Source organism: Crinia signifera, chromosome 2 (assembly GCF_055691185.1).
Source record: "Crinia signifera chromosome 2, ASM5569118v1, whole genome shotgun sequence".
NCBI classification, from domain to species: Eukaryota; Metazoa; Chordata; class Amphibia; order Anura; family Myobatrachidae; genus Crinia; species Crinia signifera.
The window spans coordinates 26,378,049-26,395,288 of record NC_139218.1 but is presented as its reverse complement, the minus strand read 5'-3'; the positions used below and the strand labels follow the sequence as shown (position 1 = coordinate 26,395,288).

The following is a 17,240-nucleotide window of genomic DNA, read 5'->3' as shown; positions in this document are numbered from 1 at the left end:
TAGCTTAATAATTAGGATATCAGAGTTTAATGTTTAGACATCGTAGTATAGCTTTTTGTTTTACTAAAGAATATGAAGGACCACTTTGCAACATATCAAATGCAACTGAATTTATTTAGGAGACAAAATGTCTAAGGCATGCTAATTAGCAGAGATAGATGTGTTGATTCCCCCAGTTACATAATACTTATTAACCAAGTATAAACAAAGTAATGTACTTCACACCCCAGGATGCAAATAACAGAACAATAAGACAAACGGGTATTTAAGGATATACTATTTAGCACAGACTGTATATGTCCTGCTATTGTCTAGTTATATTACAGGACAAGATACAACTGCTTATAGTCACACCCTAGAGGTGGAATAAACCAGGCGCACTTCAAAGAGAACAAACAATGTCAAATGCCATCAAACACAAGTTCCCACCATGCCCACATCCTAGAACATCTGAACAAACAGGAAAACCATAAAACTTGACATCTGGGAATATCAATAATGCCCCGAGAACAGGCAAACTCAATGGGTGAATCTGTAATATAAGGGAGGTATGGATAGTTAGTAGTCAGTTCAGATCAGAGGGACGGCTGAGAAGGAATGGGCTGGAGTGTTGGTCACAGGTAGCTATCGGTATTCACTGGTCACTATGCCCATGTAACTTGTAAGTATGTCATTTATGTCGGTATCGTAGCAGTCTAAGTGTGTCAATTGTTTAATGTAATTTCATGTAATATAAGCAAGGAGGCGTATATAGGAATATATATATAATAGCATATACATCAATTACTGTGTTAATGTATTCTGTAATGGTTTGTTTTGCCTGTAAATAAATATCAGACTTTCTGAGCTAAAATTACAAGTCTTGAACTCTCATATTTGGGGAATCAAATTATGACAAGTACTCTGCATATTGTATTGTAAAATCTATTAGAATATAATTGCAGACGTCAAATATATATGTTATTATATCAATACCAGATATAATAAATATATTTTACATAATATTTCAATCTCAATAACCATTATTGGGATAAGAGAGATATATGATTCCCTAAACTCTACAATGGCGACCACGGACGGGACTTGTACATTTTGGTATCTGATTGTATGATTATAATATTTATAAGGAGTAGCAGATGCGTGAAGCTGGCTACCTAACCTACAGAATCACAGTGAGGATGTATCTAGGAAAACGTAATACTATTGTGTATTTTTATCTTGCATTGTTTGTAGACCTAGAATAGTGTATTGGTAGAACAGAACTGATATTCCATTGTTACCATTATCTGGGAGTGCACGCTTAGATATTGATAATATGGACTCATTCAGCAACATTTTTAACTAATACTATATTTACTAGGCTCAGCACAAGGGCTGGTTAGCCTGCTGACACATTGCAAGATCACAGTGGGGTATGTTACTAAATAGGCACATGATAATTGTAAGGCCTAGAATAAAATAGAATGGAAATGAGCATTTCCAAATAAATGATAATTAGTACCAGATATTAGAGTTAACTTTGAGAATCCGGACACTCTCATTGGGAGGATATCTTGTGTACAAAATATAAATATAGCATTGCAAAACGTGTGCAATGCTGAATTCACATAAAGTTGCAGTGGCATTCAGGAAAATGCCCAAAACTGTTACTTTAGGATCTAGAGAGAAATCAGGTTCATGCCTCAAGAGGGCATGCCTGAAAATGAATGCAAAGGTGCATTCCCTTCTTAAAATCCCTAAAGGTTAAGAAGTGTACTCAGAAGAATTCTGAGACAAATGTAAATTTTCTGGCAGATTGTGAACAAACTGCCCAGATCTCTCATGAAGGGATCACAGAAGCACCCAGCAAAGGTGTTAGGAGCAGGGATGAGACCACAGAGGGGCTCATTCACAAAGAAACTACAAAGTCTGAAATGGTCACAGATGCTAATCAGGGCTCTGTAATAGATGAAGAAAGTAATATTGTATTGATTAAGGGGGGAGATCAGTACATTGAGAAGGAGAATGATTCTGCAGAATCCACTCTCACAGCCCCCATTGTGACAAAGAAACTTGTGTTGCCCTCAGGGGAACAGACAATAGCCTTGTGTACACACACACCAGTTGTAGGTAAAGTTGTCACAGAGTTAAAAGAGCAAATGTATTCAGCCACAAATATGTTTGAGCTGAGCAATAGCATGAATTTAGGAGTGCATGTTAATTCCCAAAGTAACAATACCTTTGCCTCCCCCACACTGCACCCAGCGACATCTAGTGATGTCCACAATCTCTCAGAGAGACCACATGCAGAGTGGCAATCTGTGAACACCACACAGAAGTACAGGAATGCTAAAAAGCATCACCAGGATGAAAATGTTTATATGTCCTGGAGTCCTAACCATTTTATTTTAGGTTTGGTCAAACATGAAGCTCCGAGTCATACCAAGCATATTTGGCACAGCCTAACAAGTTTTTCGCCCCATAAGTATATTTTTCAGAAGCTCCAAGTTTCCAGACTGAAGAAACTCTCAGGACCGCCAAAAGCAAATCGAGAAAAGATGCATCCTGGCAATGACAACAGGGAGTATCGTTCTTTTACTTTTTAGATTAAATCTAGTCATTGGGTGGTGTAAGAAACTGCCACATGTTTAAATGGATACAAGATCCAGATTAAATGTAACCTCATCACATCAGCAGCAAAGTTTATGTTGTCAGTAACACCTCCTATTACATAGAGGAGAGAATTGGTACAAACCAGAAAACATGGCCAGCAATGTTGGACCAGTAGATAGCACAAAAGATATAGCAGCAATGTCACACCAGTATGTAAATAACAATGATAGTAATTGTATTTCTTTCTGTTTCAATTTTAGGTTACAAGTTCTACACAGCAGCTTCAATACTAATTGATACAAAACCCCAAACAAAGCTCCAATTCACACAAAGGAACAACTTCTATTAACCCTTTTATTGCTGCAATTATGCAAACAGCCAGTCTCCTGCACAGCCAGTATCTGTGGCCTAAGGAGAATCCAAAAACTGTCACATGGACAAAATCAAAAGACCTTTTTGTTATTATTTTATTTTTCTTTCTTCAGTCCTTCAGAGAAGGAAAAGGCTTAACTACAGCAACTACTGTTTGTTTTCCGGACACATGCACACACCTCTTACCATGTGCATTCCACTGCAAGCATGCAGAATCCTTTTGTACATACATTTTTAATCGCCAATCAACCCACCGCATATGATCTTCATTTGTTTTATGTCATTGTATATACCTTGTAAATATTTTTTCTTCTTCTTCTTATGAGTATATGCTGATTATATATATATACGCTTCCTTCTTAAAAAGCTTCAAACTAATTTAAATATCAGACAAAGAATGGTATGCCTTACATAAAATTGGAAAAGAAAAATGTTTTGTTAGTCGTTGGGATGGATCATTCTCTTAATACAGACTTAACCAAGTCTAAGAGAATGAATAATAGCATAGATGAATATTGTAGTTATTGTATATGCACATGGCTGCATATCACACAACACTGGGAGGAATCAGATATAGTCAAACCCATTCTTAACAGATATTTAATATTTGTTTGAAGCAAAATCATAGTCATTTGTTGTATTGATAGGATGTTTTCATAGATATGTCAAATCAAAATATTATTGTTAGTTATTGGATTTAGCTGGTGTATGGTTATTTTAGTTTAAGATAAGATAGTATATAGGAAGGTAGGTAAGAGATCAGAGACTGAATGGTAAATTATTATTCAGTGAGGAAATTTAGTATAAATGGAGTGGATCCTTTAGAATCTACCCCAGACATTTACCTGCCAATGCCTGAAGATAAATGTTCTTATCAACAACTAAAGGAAAAATACTTGGTTAAAGTTTCAACTGCTGTATTCAATGTCACAAACTGTTTTGTTCAACACAACGAGGTTGGGGTTAAAGAGAGACATGGACACTTATCATGATTGCAGCGCGATAATCGTAAAGGACGCACAAAGCAAACTCGCTAAGGACTGCATTAATGAGGGTTATCAAAGGCCCCCGTGTTTTGCAAAACTGTGGTGAAGAAATTTATCAAGACCGCAGCACTCCAAGGGCCACACACATTCCCTCTATACATGGCAACATGGCAAGCAAGTCAACAGCGTCTATGAAGAATTCTACTTCTACGTCCACCATACTGCAAATGTAAAGTGTCTCCAAGAACTGCAACCCACACAGGTGACAGCACTCAGCCAGGAAATCACTGTGAGCAACAATACAAGGAAAGTGTCCTCACACATCGACCAAACAACATCGACAAGGCAAGCCGTGGCGTGGCATATAACTGTCTGTAGCAATGAAAATATTTTCCTCATGAATACTGAATATAAATAACCTCTGTCCCTGGTCAAATTTAGTTGTTATAGGGTAAAATAGGTTAATTAAATGAAGGATATTTCATACCAATGGTTAATTTATGTTTAGGATAGTTTGAAAAAGAAAGTTTGGAAATATATATGAAGCAAGTATGGTAATTTACTGTGTGACCAATCAAAATAATTTCTCATGGTCACAAGCGGGGGACTGTTACCATATAGGCATATAGATATTGTTTTATACCACCATTAATGTAATGTGATTATTAACCATAGTATATATTATGTATGTGTATATAAAAATAGGAATAGCTTAATAATTAGGATATCAGAGTTTAATGTTTAGACATCGTAGTATAGCTTTTTGTTTTACTAAAGAATATGAAGGACCACTTTGCAACATATCAAATGCAACTGAATTTATTTAGGAGACAAAATGTCTAAGGCATGCTAATTAGCAGAGATAGATGTGTTGATTCCCCCAGTTACATAATACTTATTAACCAAGTATAAACAAAGTAATGTACTTCACACCCCAGGATGCAAATAACAGAACAATAAGACAAACGGGTATTTAAGGATATACTATTTAGCACAGACTGTATATGTCCTGCTATTGTCTAGTTATATTACAGGACAAGATACAACTGCTTATAGTCACACCCTAGAGGTGGAATAAACCAGGCGCACTTCAAAGAGAACAAACAATGTCAAATGCCATCAAACACAAGTTCCCACCATGCCCACATCCTAGAACATCTGAACAAACAGGAAAACCATAAAACTTGACATCTGGGAATATCAATAATGCCCCGAGAACAGGCAAACTCAATGGGTGAATCTGTAATATAAGGGAGGTATGGATAGTTAGTAGTCAGTTCAGATCAGAGGGACGGCTGAGAAGGAATGGGCTGGAGTGTTGGTCACAGGTAGCTATCGGTATTCACTGGTCACTATGCCCATGTAACTTGTAAGTATGTCATTTATGTCGGTATCGTAGCAGTCTAAGTGTGTCAATTGTTTAATGTAATTTCATGTAATATAAGCAAGGAGGCGTATATAGGAATATATATATAATAGCATATACATCAATTACTGTGTTAATGTATTCTGTAATGGTTTGTTTTGCCTGTAAATAAATATCAGACTTTCTGAGCTAAAATTACAAGTCTTGAACTCTCATATTTGGGGAATCAAATTATGACAAGTACTCTGCATATTGTATTGTAAAATCTATTAGAATATAATTGCAGACGTCAAATATATATGTTATTATATCAATACCAGATATAATAAATATATTTTACATAATATTTCAATCTCAATAACCATTATTGGGATAAGAGAGATATATGATTCCCTAAACTCTACATACCTATACAATTTTGGTGAAGGACGTGCATTGCATCCTCAGAATCCCACAGAGGCGAGCAATGCTTTTCATTTTGTTTTATGTTTATACATGCCTCGCAGCAGCTCATGGGCTCCGGATTAGATACAATCGGCCCCAACATGTACGGAGAGGAGACTAGATTCATTGAATCTCGAATGACACAAATTTATTTGTCACAAAGCGTTCTATAGAAATCAATAACTGTCAGCTGTTTCCAGCTGGGGGCCCATTTAGCAGATTGGCGCCGTTCAGCCATATGTGAAATCCTGATTTACATCGGACTCTATCATGCTAAACAATGCAGGAATGTAGCGGCGTGTGCAGCGATTTGCTGTGATGTCATCAGGCACGCAGGGAAGGCTTTAGACTAAATAGAAGACAGACGCCCCCAATTTCTCACTTACTTTTATTTAATGGAGCTCTGTTTTGGGTTTGGGCTTATATTATTATGCATTTTGGCCTTTGGGCTACTTACTGCAAAAATTACCAATAGAGGTAAATCATAGTTGCCTACCTTCCAAGAACCTTCAGGAGAGTCCCCTTTGAAGTCCTTATCTCCTGCTGCCCTGCAACATAAATCTCCCGGATTATTTACTGCAGACAGTGAACCACCAAGATTTGGAAGTACCTGAGCACAGCAGTACCTAATGTCAACTCTTAGAAAACCCTAGTCCCCCTGCAGCAGAGAACACTGCCTGTGTAACAGTAGTCTTCTTATCTCAGTCAGGGCCGGATTATAATGGAGGCACAAGGGGTCAGTGCCCCTGGGCCCCCCTCTATCTAGGGGCCCCCTGTGGTTGGCATGTATTTAAAAAAAAAAAAAAAATTATTTTTTTTTAGCTAAAAGTTTTGTGCATGGGAGTGGGGTAGTGCTGCAGCTTCACCTATCTGCCAATGTGACAATGATTAATGGTGCTGAACATCGGGAGCCAAGGCACACTGACTGCACAAGTGTGCAGTGCATTACTGAGAGTTGACTAAGTCCCGTGACACTTTGCACCAGAGGGCAAAGTGTGAAACCTCTCAGGTTTGTGCTGAGCTCTGATTGGTGGAGCTCATTACATGCTTCTCAGGCCCATGGAGAACAGCAGCAGCAGCAGCTTTGTCATGGGAGGGTTTTTAATCAGAGGCAGCACTAGGACTGTGAGGTCTCCTACAGAGTAAAGTGCAGAGGGACAAACACAGGCTTTTCATGTGGTATGTATGTATATGTATGTGTGTGTGTGTATATATATATATATATATATATATATATATATCTCAATATATCTCCCCCGCAGTTACCGATTGACCAAGTTTATTCTGCCTTTACTCTGTGTTTTGACAGTGCAATATTCTCCCATGCAGTTTGCGGCCAGTAATGACAAGTACCCCGGGCCCCCTGAAGGCTTAATCTGGCACTGATCTCAGTGTCTACCAATGCTCTTAAGCAATGCTGTAACTATTGAAGGTATTTTGGTGCCCTGTGCCAGAAAGTGAATTGCTGTCGTCGTCCCCCCCCCCCCCCCCCCCCCCCACCCCCCTCATACCAAAAAAGAGAGAGTGCATCCTGGGCATGGCTTCATGGGGAAGGGGGGTGGGTACATATTGGTACCAGTTCACATTACACCACACATTAGTGTCCATTATCCACATGGCTCCACATAGTGCCACGTGTAAATAAACATTCCACACTGCAGCTGCACACAGGGTCACATCGCACTGCAACAGCACACACAGTGTTACAGTGTGCGTTGGATACAGTGCATGTTACAGTGTGCGTTGGATACAGTGCAGAATACAGTGTGCATTGGATACAGTGCATCAGATACTGTGCAGGATACAGTGTGGATAAGATACAGTGCGGGTTACAGTGTGTGTGTGTCAGATACAGTGCAGGATACAGTGTAAATTTGAAACCAGTGCAGGAGGCAGGGTTGGCAAGATACTGTATAATATACAGTGTGCATCTGATACAGTGCCGGTGACAGTGTGCATGGATACAATGCAGAATACAGTGTGCATCAGATACTGTGCAGGATACAGTGTGTATCAGATACAGTTCCGGTGACAGTGTGCATTGGATACATTGCTGAATGTAGTGTGGGTGGGATACAGTGCAGGATATAGTGTGGTTTGGACACAGTGCAGGTTGGATACAGTGCGGGTTGGAAACAATGCGGGATACAGAGTAGGTTGGATACAGCACGGGATATAAAGTAGGTTGGACACTTTGCAGTTTAGGAATGGTTCGGGATACAGTGCGAGTTGGATACAGTGTCTAAAACAGTCCATCCTTGAACGCCCGCCTATGAACGCGCCAGTCAGCACTCAGCAGCAGACAGCTAATGCTGCTTGGCTGTGTGCAGGGTGACCTTTGACGTCACACTTCGCTGCCAGCAACATTCTTCAACAAAGCTTGCCCATAAACGCCCTCCAGGGAAATGAAGCAACTGGAGGTTGGTACTTGGGGATGGTGGCTGCAGTGGAGAAGGACTAGCAGGGAAGGGGGCTGTAGGGACGAGAGAGAAGGACATAGGGACAAGGGGAAGAGAAATTAGGATGATGCAGTCGTGCTGCTGCCCGCCATTTTTTCAATCCCAGTATTGAGCATTTATCAATCTCAAAACCCGGGATTGAAAAATGGCCCAGGATTGCCATCCCTAAAGGCAGCCGGGGAGCATCCATCTTTCTGCTGGGGTTTTAACAAAACCTAGACTGTTTAGAACAAACATTTCAAAGCAAATCTTTTCTAGAGATTATAGAGATAAAGTTTCCTCATTTGCATATATAACACATTCTCTGCTCATTTGCATAAGACAGGCATTATGTAAAGACACCTGCTGAATAGCGTTTGTTTCCCGCGCACATTAGTCCAATCTTTGATTCTATCAGTGTGTGACAGAAGTACTCTGACAAAGTGCATCATTTCATGCTCACTGCTGTAACAGAATCCCAGCTAATAGATTTCATGCGGATTCTGATGCTGGGACTCCATGACAGCTGAGGCAGGAGATAGCGGCTGCGGGAAAGGGGATGTGCAGGATTTAATGTTTCCAGTTACAGTGTGCATCATATGATTCCACCCAAATAGTCAGTTATTGTAGTTCTAGTCCAAGGGGAGCCCGGGGCGGAAATGTCCCCCCCACAGCCCAACACAAAAGGATTTTTTTTTGCATCTCTCTCTAAAAATGATTCTAGCTTATACATATATACAGTGGGGCAAAAAAAGTATTTGGACAGCCACCGATTGTGCAAGTTGACCCACTTAAAAAGATTAGGTGATCAATTCCTTGAGCGGGGGTTATGACAGACAATTGTTGGAAACAGCTCATCCCTAGGCAATCCAGAAGAACCATCTTTTTGGTGCATTCCTTGCAACTAGGGTGGCCAATCCTGGGATCGGAGGGATCCCGGGATTTGACCCCAAAATCGCTGGGATTTCAATCCTGGGATTGGAGGTTCCAATGCCGGGATTAGGCTGCACATGCGCAGTCTAATGCCGGGAAGCTTCTGAGCACCTGCTCAAATGCTGCCCGGCTTTTTCCGATGTCAGTAGTCATGCTGTGCAGGCCAAAAAGCTACACCGCCGCTCATGGACACGGCCGCATTGACTTCCAACTGTACCTCTTGGCTCCATCCCCACTGCTCACCGCCTCCTGAGTCCCGCCACACCACCCAGATCTGGGCCGCACCCACCCAGGGATGTAAATATGAGGACGGCCAGGGCATTTTTTTAATAGGGAAGCCAATCCCGGGATCCTGGCAATCTCGGGATTGCGCATTTTTCGATCCCGATTCCCGGGATTGAAAAAAATGCCCTGGCATCCCTACTTGCAACCGCCTTGTGACGTCACGGACAAGTGCCAATAGCCATGGCAGCAGACAGCCTGCCCGGGCCTAATTGTGGGAGGTGTAGCCATGCCGCCTTAGCGGAAAAAAATAGGAAAAAAGTACTTTTGCACTGGACATGGGGATGCAGTAATCCCGCCCAGCTATACATTTACTATACAAAATGTTCTGCATTGCGCCATTTGCCACACATAACTCTGCTCCATCTGCGTCAGTTCAGCCCTAAACGGCTTCACTTCCAAAAGCTAGCATTGAAAAACTGCGTGCCTGCAAACTTCCCAAGCTCTTTAACAAAGACGGCTAATTACTTTTTACTGAGCTATCAGTAGAGATCTTTACTATCCAGCTCTGAGGATTTTACTGTCCAACTAATTTCATTTATTATTTCCTCCCTTAGGTTTAATTCGCCTGCAAGAACTCATCAAGGCTCCATCAAGATACAACATCAAAATAAAAATTCGCCAATTACCCTCAGGGAACAAGGACGCCCGTCCTCTGCTCAAAGAGATGAAGAAAGCCAAGGAATTTTATGTGATATTTGATTGCTCGCATGAAACCGCCGCGGAGATCCTCAAACAGGTAGACGAGTTACTTCTTATTTTTGTATCTTCAAAGTGACAGTTCTGCTTGTACATAGGACATCAAGGGGGAACACTGCAATGCATTTCTCCATTAATTCATCCTTTTTGTAATGAAAGAGCACAAAATGCTGTAGGTTCCACTACCTTGACTTTAGTGTTCGAAGGAAGGATGCCACTTGTATTAATGACATTTTTTCTCCCTTTGTTATTAACCAGATACTTGTGTAAACAACTTGAAAAAGAAAAACTACCCACACTTTCACCCAAGGGTGGCAGTGATTTAAGGGACTCGCCGGCTTATCTGCTCAACTAGAACGCTAATAACTGTGCCCGGTGTTTTCTAGACGGTAATTGGTCAGTCGCCGCTCCTGGTTACTGCTGCCAATGTTCTTGACTGGTAAATAGTACTCATGTGTAGTAAGCTGACCGGCTGTGGAGATACGGAGCACTGTCCAATGTTTGGTTATCATACTGGCGTAAACAGGGCCGGCGCCACCACTAGGCAAATCTAGGCATTTGCCTAGGGCGCCAGCCACTGGAGGGCGGCACTTCGCCCCTCGCCTCTCGCATGGAGGCTGCAGGGGTGTCCCTGCAGTGATGCGCGCTATCCGGCAGCCAGGCGGCGCGGGAAGCGCTGCTGGGTTTGAAAACATTCCGCATGCTGATTGGCTGAGATTCAGCCAATCAGCGTGCGGCGAGTTTTCAAACCCATCAGTGCTTCCCGCGCCGCCGCCTGGCTGCCGGATAGCGCGCATCACTGCAAGGATCTCGCCGCCAGATCACACAGCGCCGCAGGTACCCCCCCCCCCCCCCGTAGGCACCGGGGCGCCCCACCCCCCTCGCCTGGGGCGCTCCGGTGCCTTGCACCGGCCCTGGGCGTAAATGTATACCAGAGGCAAATTAGGTGACGTAGCGCAGCTACGGTCCAGCTGGTCCCCTTCTGTCTCCCCAGCTGCCCCCTTCTGTTTCACCAGCTGGCCTCCCTTTGTCTCTCCAGCTAGCACCCACTTCTGTGTCTCTCCTGCCATCCCCCTTTCTAACCCCCCCAAAAAAAGGAAAAAGAAAGAATCTAGTACCAACCCTGAATAGGGGAGGAAACTAGGGGGAGCGCTTGGTGTGGGTGGCTATCTCAGCAGCTGCTAGAAACAGGTTAGTGAGACCTGTAAAGTAATAGGTACACAAGAAAAAGAGGGGGGGGGGGGGGGGGGAATAGCAGCACTCTAAGAGAATTTAACCAAAAAATTAGAATTGGATGATCTGTACAAATATATTTAATAACAACAAATCAGAATTAATACATGATCTAAAAACATATAATAAAACAATTAAATGTAAACATTGCCCATACCTGTATCCCCAATTTAGCAGCAAGTATAGAGAGAGAGTCCGTTCCTATTATTCCCAGACACCGTCTATGAGTCCAAGTGGCCAACCCAAAGTTGACAGAAATAACCGAAGTCCACTGCCAGATTGATGGTTTGGTGGTAGGGTGGCCAATCCCGGGATCGGCAGGATCCCGGGATTTGGCCCCCAAAACACTGGGATTTCAATCCCGGGATTTCGGGATGCGCAGTCTAATGCCGGGCAGCATCTGAGCACCGCTCAGCCCTGCGCAGCGTGATGCAGCGGGATGAAGTCATAGGTCACGCTGTGCAGGCCGCACAAACAACCTAAGAAGTGTCCTGGACGTGCTGGCTCCCGGAGACCCCGCCTACCCACCCGGCTCATGGAGAACTCTCTCCCCCACCCGGCTTCCTGCTCATGTCCTGGACATGCTCGCTGGCTCCCGGAGACCCTGCCTACCTACCCGGCTCCCTGCTCCCGGAGACCCCTCCCGGCTCCTCGCCCAATCTCCCGGCGACCCCACCTGGCAACCGGCAACATCATCATGCCCAGCCACCCACCGGGCTCCATGTAAGTAAACATGCGGGGCATTTTTTTTTAGGGAAACCAATCCCGGGATCGGGCATTTTTCAATCCCGAATCCCGAGGAGAGAGCCTTGTAGGTGGTGGTGAGGAGTTTAAAGAGAACTCGGAACGGAATGGGGAGCCAGTGAGGAGATAGACAGAGGGGGGAGGCGGAGGTAGAGCGGCGGGAGAGGAAGATGAGCCTAGCGGCAGTGTTAAGAATGGATTGGAGAGGTGCGAGGCGGGTGAGAGGTAGCCCAGAGAGAAGGATGTTGCAGTAGTCAAGGTGGGAGATGACAAGAGAGTGAATGAGAGTTTTGGTCGCGTCAGTGGAGAGGAATGGTCTGATGCGTGAGATGTTGCGTAGGTGAAAGCGGCAAAACTGTGAGAGAGCACGAATGTGGGGGGTGAAAGAGAGGGAGGAGTCAATGATGACACCAAGGCAGCGCGTTTGGTCGGTGGAGGTGATCTCGGTTTCACCAATGCTGATGGAGATAGTGGGAGAAGAGGGGATGTTCGGGGGGATGTTCAGTTTTAGCCATGTTTAGTTTCAGGAAGCGTTGGGTCATCCAGGCTGAGATGGCCGTGAGGCATTCGGAGACCTTGGACAGGAGTGATGGGGATAGTTCGGGGTAGGAGAGATAGATTAGGGTATCATCAGCATAAACGTGGTAATGAAAACCATAGAAGCTGATGAGGGTGCCCAGAGAGATGGTGTAGAGGGAGAAGAGGAGAGGGCCAAGGACTGACCCTTGGGGAACACCGACTGGCTGCGGTTACTCTTCCCCTAATCCCAGGTCCTCCATTTTATTTATCAACCTCTTGTGTGGTACTGTATCAAAAGCTTTAGCAAAATCTAGGAAGACCACATCTACAGCGTTTCCATTATCAAGGTTTTTGCTAACCTCCTCATTTTCTGGTAAACAGAGCTGTGTCACTATTGTGGGTGGTATAATAATGCAAAAATGCTACTGCTTACATTACTGAGAGCTCCTGTTTTGCCAACAATAATACCCCTTTTCCATGAGCAAGCTTGCAAACCCTTTCACAATGACGCTCCAACCCAGCATTAAGCTGGGCGGGTGACGTCATCGGGAGGTGGTTACCCATTTCCACTGCTCCTGGACCCGGGACCACTAGCAAAAAACCCGGACGCGGATCGACCAGGGATATTTTTGCAAGTAGAAAAGGGGTATAAGTAAACCACTCACAAGGTGCACAAGAACTTAGTACCCCCCGTGTCTTGAAATTTATTGAAAGGGTTACACATCTTCATTTACTGAAGTAACTGGCTACTGGCTTTTAATCTTTTAAATCATTAGAAGTATCTATTGTCGTTCACCTATCCAAGGTCCCATCTGCTTCGCCTATTATATGATTTTCCCGCACCAGAGACGGAGCGGAGCTGATAAAGGGTTTGTCTCCGTAGCTTGCACAATAGAGCGATGATGGCAGGTCTTTTTTTTCTTATTCATGGCAAAATACCATTGGCTCGGTGAAAGAATCGGTTAAATGTTACAGTTCGTTCCTTTGATGCCTTCCCGAGTAGTTTTACATTTTGAGAAATCCTTGCAATTATTGCGAAAATGGTGATATTTGAAAAGCCTGATTGAGCTCAAGTGTCTATAGTTGAGTCTGCAGAAGGCAAGCGCCCATCCTGAATCGCTTCCAAACTTGGTTATAGACTATCTAGTACTTATTGTACCATGTCATCTGCAGCGTATAATTACAATAAAATACAACACCGGCAGGGAACATGGAAAACAACTTCTTCCAAGTGTCATTTTGGGCGTCCTCGACTCTCGGAATTGAATGGATGAAGGCCATGTGCTTCGTCTAACTGTCACCAAGTCCAGCCAGACAAATGATGGACTTTTGCTTTATTTCAAAGGACAAATATGTTGTACTCAACTTTATAAGTAAAGAAAAAGAGAGACAACAGCTAGAGATAGGGATGCCAATCCCGGGGCATTTTTTCAATCCCGGGATCCGGGATTGAAAAATGCTCAATCCCGGGATTCCCGGGATCCCGGGATTGGCATCCTTAGTTTGCAGGCATGTGCCCTATACCCACCCCCACACCGGCCGACCCGCAGATTTACTTACATTGGCAGGCGGGCGGCCGGTAGTGGTGTGGGTTCTGAGGTGCACGGTGCCGTCGGGCTCATGCACCTCCTCATATCATCACTGCAGCCGGGAGGAAGGCGCGGGTGGGCTGGCGTCGGTGAAGGGGCGGGCTGGCCGGCGCTGGAGAAGAGGTGGGGGCGGGCGGGCAGGAGGAGCGACACTGTGGGCGGTGTGCGTGGCCTGCACAGCGTGACCGTCACGCTGCGCAGGCCGAACGCAGGGGTCTGGAACAGTCGGGCAGCGTCTGAGCGAGTGTTCAGACGCTGCCCGGTATTAGACTGCGCATGCGCAGTCTAATACCGAAATCCCGGGATTGGATACTCCAATCCCGGGATTGAAATCCCGGACTTTTTAGGGCCAAATCCCGGGATCCCGCCGATCCCGATCCCGGGATTGGCCACCCTAGCTAGAGATGTGCAGTGCGGGGAGATCTGACGATAACGTTACCGGCCTTGTTCAAATACTCTAGTATGTACGCCCTACTTACATATATACTGTATGATTATACAGGAATCGATCAAATGGCGTTCTGTTATTTGAAAGAGTGTATATACACTATGGGGGTAATTCAGGTGGGTTTGCAAAAGCAAACACCTTTTTTAATGGACAAAACCATGCTGCACTGCAGGTGGGGCTGATGTAACATGTACGTTTGATTGGGGTGTGTTCAAACTGAAATCTAAATTTCGAGTGGTCTGGACCACCCTTACATATGCCTTCACCCTCATTCGATGGCATGCAAATGGTGTTTATGCAAAACATCCATTCTCATGCCGTGCGAACGAACCCGGGGTGCGAAGGGGGGCAGGCGTACGACCATTTGTAGGGTGGGTTCTGGTTGACTCGCAAGGGTGCGAATTCGCACCCGAGCGAGTCAACCAGAATAAGGGCCAGTGTGCACGGAGCTATAGGGTTAAATCTAGTAATACGGTAGTTCTATTGAAGATGGGATTATGGCCCTGATTCTTTTTCACTTGCAAGTTCCTTCGCAAATGGCCAAAACCATGTGTAGTGCAGGTGGGGTAGATGTAACTTGTGCAGAGAGAGTTAGATTTAGGTGGGGTTTTACTTCAAAGTGAGATCTATATTGCAGTGTAAAAATAAAGCAGTCAGTATTTTCCCTGCACAGAAACAAAATAACTCACCCAAATCTAATTCTCTCTGCACATGTTACATCTGCCCCCCTGCAGTGCACATGGTTTTGTCCATCTAAGAAGGATTTTGTCAGAAAGAATGAACCAAAATAAGGCCCATGGTTTTGTCCATTTGAGAAGGAATTACCCTTTATGAGTGAACCAGAATAAGGGCCTATATCTATTCTCTTTTAGAAGGTTCTAAATAAATAAGAAGTAGAATCTGGGGTACTTATGTAATATCTGGACTCCCATTTTTCTTATGAGACCGCGTCCCCTCGCGGGGCTCGCTGCGCTCCCCACGCTTCGGGCACGGTGGCTCGCTGCGCTCGCCACACTATATAAAATCAACTCCATGCGTAGTTGGATAGTAGGGGTATGAAAAAATGGGGTGCATTTAACATGGGAGCCCAGATAATACATAAGTACCGAATCTGGTTGCTAGGGGCAACAGCCGATCTTTAATAAAGATTTACACCTTCGAGTCCAGAGCCCCCTCCTCTCCAATGATAAGGATTTGACAAGTTATATTGGGGCAGATGTATTAAACCTTAACAAGAGATAAATGCAAGGTTGATAAAGAGAGATAAACGTCCAGCCAATCACCTGCTTACTGCCATGTTACAGGCTGTGTTTGAAAAAAGTCAGTAAGGAGCTGATTGGCTGGATGTTTATCTCTCCTTATCACCCTTGCATTTATCTCTTGTTAAGGCTTAATACATCTGCCCCAATGTGTTCTACCCTTGGCTTAAATATCCATGTTCCTATTGTTGTAATCTCAGCGGAGGATGCACTGGGGACAGTGGACGAGAGGGGCCTGTTATCCCATTTATACAATAGATACGACCGGCAATAAGTACAGATAAAGGATCTGTGGTGAGCTATAAATTTGCTGCACAACGCGTATGGAAATAAATCTTGGATATTGGAAAAACTTCTCCTTGTCAGGAGCTGAGAGAATAATTTCCTGAGGTAGAAGTTACAAGGATAACAGGCTGTACGTAGTGTTCCGTGTGATCATCCTGTCAGTGTTTCCATGGGCTATCTGCTTCGCATGCAGCGAGTGGACAGGCCATGTCTAGGAGGACCACTGAGGGTCCTTGGTGAACACTGCCAAAAGGTAGACGCAAGGTCGACAGTCGTAACCTCGACATAGGTTTTTCGTGATTTTTTTTTTAAAAGGTAGTTTATTCACAATTTACTATTCAAGTGGGCATAAAGTGTAAATCTAATCGTGTCTGAAGCATGGTGAGGGAAGTGGTACAAATATAAATGGTGCCCATATCGATGTACGATTACATAGACACTAGGGATGCCAATCCCGGGGCATTTTTTCAATCCCGGAACTCGGGATTGAAAAATGCCCAATCCTGGGATTCCCCGGATCCTGGAATTGGCTTCCCTAATAAAAAAAAACACTCTGGCTGCCCCGCATATTTACTTACATGTGCGGTGCAGCCGGCAGGGTAAGTGGTGGAACTGGGCAGGTGGTCAGATGATCAGGGAAGCTGGGAGCCATGCGGTCATGTAGTGAAGCCAGGACTTGGGAGCCAGGAGATGGGTGGGTCTTCTGGCGGTGGCGGGCGATGCATTCAGGGTGGGAAGGCGGGCTGCTCACCCAGGACAGGGCTTTGCAGCTGCTTGGCCTGCGCAGCGTGCCCTTGTCCTAGGCTATCATCTATATAAGGCATGTCCAAACTGTGGCCCTCCAGCTGTTGTGAAACTACACTTCCCATCATGCCATGCCAAGGTTTTGCTATTATGGAATGCTAAAACTGTGGCAAGGCATGCTGGGGGGATGTGTAGTTTCACAACAGCTGGAGGGCCACAGTTTGGACATGCCTGATCTATACCGATACCATTTGCTTGGACTATACTGCATGAGGTAAAAGACATGGGGCCAGATGCACTAAGCTTC

General features: G+C 44.3%; 1 protein-coding gene across 1 annotated transcript in view; it reads left to right on the top strand.

Moving 5' to 3' along the window:
• LOC146059526 (glutamate receptor ionotropic, kainate 1-like) overlaps positions 1 to 17,240 on the top strand; it is a 225,367-nt gene that overhangs the window by 167,300 nt on the left and 40,827 nt on the right. The window contains exon 4 of the mRNA XM_083171836.1: positions 9,971 to 10,152. Within this exon, the coding sequence (XP_083027962.1) occupies positions 9,971 to 10,152 (182 nt within the window). The remainder of the gene's footprint in view (positions 1 to 9,970; positions 10,153 to 17,240) is intronic.